This window comes from Vigna radiata, unplaced genomic scaffold, assembly GCF_000741045.1.
Source record: "Vigna radiata var. radiata cultivar VC1973A unplaced genomic scaffold, Vradiata_ver6 scaffold_155, whole genome shotgun sequence".
Taxonomy (NCBI): Eukaryota; Viridiplantae; Streptophyta; class Magnoliopsida; order Fabales; family Fabaceae; genus Vigna; species Vigna radiata.
Window position 1 is genome coordinate 470,079 of NW_014542915.1, and position 4,640 is coordinate 474,718.

A 4,640-nucleotide genomic window follows, 5' to 3' on the forward strand; every position below is an offset into this window, starting at 1 on the left:
GATTGAGGCATTTCTTGTTTTAGCTACTTGGCCAAATAAACTTACCTTAACATTAATCCATTGGAAACCCCTTTGAGCCTTAAGACTATTTTTCTTGTTTCCAGAAATTGCCAAATGGAAAAAAATAAAGGAAAATCATATGTTCCTCACCTTAGGAAAGAAGAAGGAGTAATGAATTGTGTTATAAGTAAGTGATGAATAAGTGTGGGAGAGTGTCTCACCACAAAATAAAGAAAAAGGAAGGAAAAAGGAAGATGAAAAGTTGAAGTTTTGAAAAAAAAAAGTGATGAAAAAAAAAGAAAAAAAAAATCTTCCTAAAAAGAGCAAGAAATAAGGGTGTTTTTGAAATAAAGTGTCATTACTCTTTCTATAACCCAGAAATTCCAAAGAAAATTTCCTACCTTTGCCTTGGCCCCAATATAACCTTTAAAAAGCCCTCATGATCAATAAATGCATGTTTTCTGAAGTATGTGAATGTTAGAGTTTTGCTAAATACCAAGGATGTCTATTTACATGAGTATTTTGAGTGTAAACACAAGCCAAAAACACTTGAGAGAGTTGGAGAGAAATAGATACATTTTGACTTGAGTGTTATCTTTCATATTTGATTTTCTTGGGAATTCAAAAAGGTTTACTCATGTGTGAAGAATAAAGTGATTTCATTTGCATGTCCATGACAAAGTGATGATTATATGATTGATCTATGTCCAGTGATGTTAATTCTTTTGATCCAAATGCAAATATGGAATAAAATGGCCCAGAACAAAGTTTTGAAATTAATGAATTTTGCCCAGGAGTACAAAAAGGATAAGTGTGGGGGTGTGATGAGTGCATATTTATGTCCACGTTTATGCTTTAAAATTCAAATTTTTGATGAAATTCTTGTGCTTAAATGATTGATTTAATGTGAATTTATGACAATTGGATTTATTGGGTTTGGGAATTAAAGATGCTTAAAATGCGATTCTTAGTTGCATAAATTATTTTGGATGTTCTAATGTTTATTTGTGCAGCTGAAGTTAAAATTTTATTCATTTAAAGCATGAAACTGAATGGTCAAAGATGGTCCAATCTGGTCAACTCAAGATTCTTATGCAATTTTGAAAAGAAAGAGATGACTAAAGTGCAATTAGAGGAAAGTTTTGGACTTATGTGTAAACAAAATAAAAAGGGTTGAAATGTAATTTTGGGAAAGTTTAAATATGTTAGATATTTTAAAAGATATTTTGGAGAACATATATCTTAAGATATTTTACTTGATATTGTTAAATAAATATCTTAAGATATTTTACTTGATATTGTTAAATAAATATCTTATTTAACTATATCAATAAATATCAAAAGATAATTTTGCCAAATCTTTATTTTATCTAGGAAAGATATTATCAAATATTCTAAAAAACTAATTAAATCTATTGAATATTTGAAAGATATTAGATATAAGATAAAAGATTTTATCAACAGAAGATTCAAAGTCCAAGCCCAATCAAGCCTATATAAAGAGACCCAGGGGAGCTTCATTCATTCATTCATCCACCACTCCTTTCACTTTTCTTTCATGTGTTTCACTCCATTTATGGAGAACTAAGCTCCTAGGGCTATTCCACTGTAATTTCATTATGGATTCTGAGGTTAAGTGAATTAATGCAATTGTTTATTTTGATAATTGATAAGTTGCTCTCTCTCTATGTCTTTCATCTCTCTATCATATTAAAAGCAAAGACATGATTAAACACAATAAAATTGATTGAAAATGTACTTTGGTTGAATTTATTGTGAATAATCTAGAAAGGTCTTGCATTTGATTGAGAATGTACTTTGATTATCTGCATGATCGCCCTCAAATTAATTAAGAATGTACTTTAATTAATTTGAAACTTAAACAATAATCAATTGAACAATGATCTGTGAATAACCGATGACGAATCTATTTTGGAAAAGCAGTGGAATAGCCTATTTCTTTATAATTGTTTTTAGGTTTCCTCTTTGTTTTACAACATTCTTTAAATATTCTCACTTTTAACCATTACTCATAAGCATTGCACAACATTCATAAGAGTCAGATATTCGAAAGCAATTTCGTGTTCGTTGGGAGACGACTTAGGGTTACTTTAGCCCTATCTACTTTCTTGAATACTACTTGGCAATACTGAAGTTGCCTTTAAAAGTAGTATTAATTTAATAGCTTCAACGACAACTTATCATCAGTGCAGATACATTCCTACCCATGCTGATCCTTTCGTTACCTTTCATCTTCCTCTTATGTGTGCACAAGTCCTTCATGAATTTTGCATACTTTGGATTTGTTTGATTGCATCAAGTAGAGGTATGTTCACCTCTACCTTCCTGAAGGTCTCCAATATCTCCTTGTCCACCTCTTCCATCTTTTTGCTAGGAATTGCCCTTGGAGGGAAGGGAAGAGGTATAGGTCGCTCAGACAATAGAGGAGGCACACTAGTGGTGGTGGAAGAAGAAGAAGGTCCACCTAGAGGAGAAGAACCACCGGGAGAGGAAGAAGGTCCACCCACCTGAAATTTCCTGCTTGGACCAGTCTGGTCCTCTTTTCTTTGACAAGTAGCAGGTGTGGGTGTAGGTGTAGGAGTTGACTCAGTGGGCACAACAATCTGCTTCCTAGATCTGAGGGTGATGACACTCGCATTTCTAGGATTTTGCACAGTTTGAGATGGTAACTTCTCAGAATTTTGTGACTGTGCCTGATTTAGCTGTGTGGCTATCTGTCCCATCTGATTAGTCAAGCTCTGGATGGAAGCTTTTGTCTCTTGGGTTGAGGCCCTTGTTTCCTGTTGAAACTGCTGAAACTGCTGAAGCTGAGCTCTGGATTCCTGCTGAAATTGCATATTTTGAATAGTCATCTGCTTCACCAACTCCTCCAAGGTAAGCTCAGAAGAAGACATGGGAAGTTGGAGAGTTGGCTGAGCAGGAATCTCATGCTGTTGTTGCCTCTGATATCTCTGAACATGTGGAGGCACATATGGTTTGTTAGGACCTGCAGCATTCTCGAAAAGTGGTGGTTGCTGTTGCTGTTGTGCATTATTGTTCCATCTAAGATTTGGGTGATTCCTCCACCCTGTGTTATACCTGTTGCTGGACAAGTCATAATTTGGTTGTTCTGGCTGCCTGCTAGTTTGTATGTTTGCAGCATAGGCTGGAGATGCATTATGGCCAGTAGGTTGCTGCAAAGCAGGGCAGTCATCTGTATAGTGCTCACTGGAGAGACACAAACCACAATGTCGTGCAACAGATGTAGAGGGAGATGCTGGTCTCTGATTTGAAGCCATCTGTGACACCAAACTCACAAGGGAGTCAATCTTGCTTTCTAATTTCCTATCATAAGATGATGAAGACTGGGTAACAATATCATGTACTCCCTTCACCACAATAGTATCACTCCTAGTGCCAAACTGCTGGGAGTTGGAAGCCATCTTCTCAATCAATTGCCTGGCTTCAGTAGGAGTCGTAACTCCTAGTGCTCCACCACTGGCAGCATCAATCATACTCCTATCCAAGCTATTGAGACCTTCATAGAAATATTGGAGAAGGAGTGTCTCTGGTATCTGATGGTGAGGACAGCTGTCACAAAGCTTCTTGAATCTCTCCCAATACTCATATAAGCTCTCTCCACCAAGCTGCCTAATCCCAGTGATGTCTTTTCTGATAGCTGTGGTTCGGGATGCTGGGAAAAAGTTTGCTAAGAACAACCTCTTCATATCATCCCAACTGGTGATGGCTCTAGGCGCTAAGCAGTACATCCACTCCCTTGCTGCATTCTCTAATGAATAAGGAAATGTCCTTAAGAAGAATTGATCCTTAGGAACACCTTGAGGCCTCATGGATGAACACACATAGTGGAAATCTTTCAGATGCTTATGCGGACACTCACCTACAAGGCCATGAAACTTGGGCAACAAATGGATGAGTCCAATCTTGAGAACAAATGGTACGTCCTCATCAGGATATTGGATACACAAGCTTTCATAACTAAAATCAGGTGCAGCCATCTCTCAAAAAGTCCTCTCACGAGGTGGAGGTTGTGCCATATTCTTCTCAGTGCGAAAAATAACAAAATCAGAATCAGATGCAGATGCAACAGATGCAGTATGCACAAAGTATTCAGCAGTGGATTCAGATTCAACAGTAGGATGCATAGTATCTAATGGAACAGACTCAAAAACAGACTCTAAAGACAAATTCCTAGAATGCCTAACTAACCTTTGAAAAGTCCTATCAATCTCAGGATCAAAGGGTGGTATGAATCCAGGATTTCCTCTAGTCATGCACTAAATCACCACACCCTAAAATCATGAAACAATAGCACTAAAATCTCAAACACACAGAACAACCTAAACCAACAAAACAAACATACTCACACATACGAAACAAATCACAAACTGACGCACACACAACACACAAACAACAAAAGACCTAAAACTGAACCGTTGGTCCCCGGCAACGGCGCCAAAATTTTGATGGGTGTCGTAGCCCATGCAAAATTTGATGTGCATAAAGAATTGCAGTATAGCTAGGAATGACTCCTAGGTCGTCTCTCAAGGACCAATTTTGCGGTTCAAGAATCAAGTCAAACACGAAGGTGTGGGGTTTTGTGAAAGGTTTGTGTGGTG

The 4,640-nt window shown here is 37.1% G+C and overlaps 1 protein-coding gene across 1 annotated transcript; it reads right to left on the bottom strand.

Annotated features, from left to right (window-relative positions):
* Positions 1-2,279: 2,279 nt before the first annotated feature.
* On the bottom strand, positions 2,280-4,019 carry LOC106752509. The gene is made up of 3 exons (XM_014634203.1): positions 3,721-4,019; positions 3,100-3,591; positions 2,280-3,063 (listed from the first exon to the last, which is right to left on the bottom strand). The coding sequence occupies exons 1-3, from the start codon at positions 4,017-4,019 to the stop codon at positions 2,280-2,282; spliced, it is 1,575 nt and encodes a 524-aa protein (XP_014489689.1).
* Positions 4,020-4,640: the final 621 nt, after the last annotated feature.

Coding starts and splice junctions, on each gene's coding strand:
- LOC106752509 (XM_014634203.1), bottom strand. CDS start 4,019: ATGGCTGCACCTGATTTTAGTTATGAAAGCTTGTGTATCCAATATCCT. Junction 3,592..3,720: donor AGTTGGGATGATATGAAGAG/GTTGTTCTTAGC, acceptor GCTTTGTGACAG/CTGTCCTCACCATCAGATAC. Junction 3,064..3,099: donor TATGACTTGTCCAGCAACAG/GTATAACACAGG, acceptor CCCAAATCTTAG/ATGGAACAATAATGCACAAC.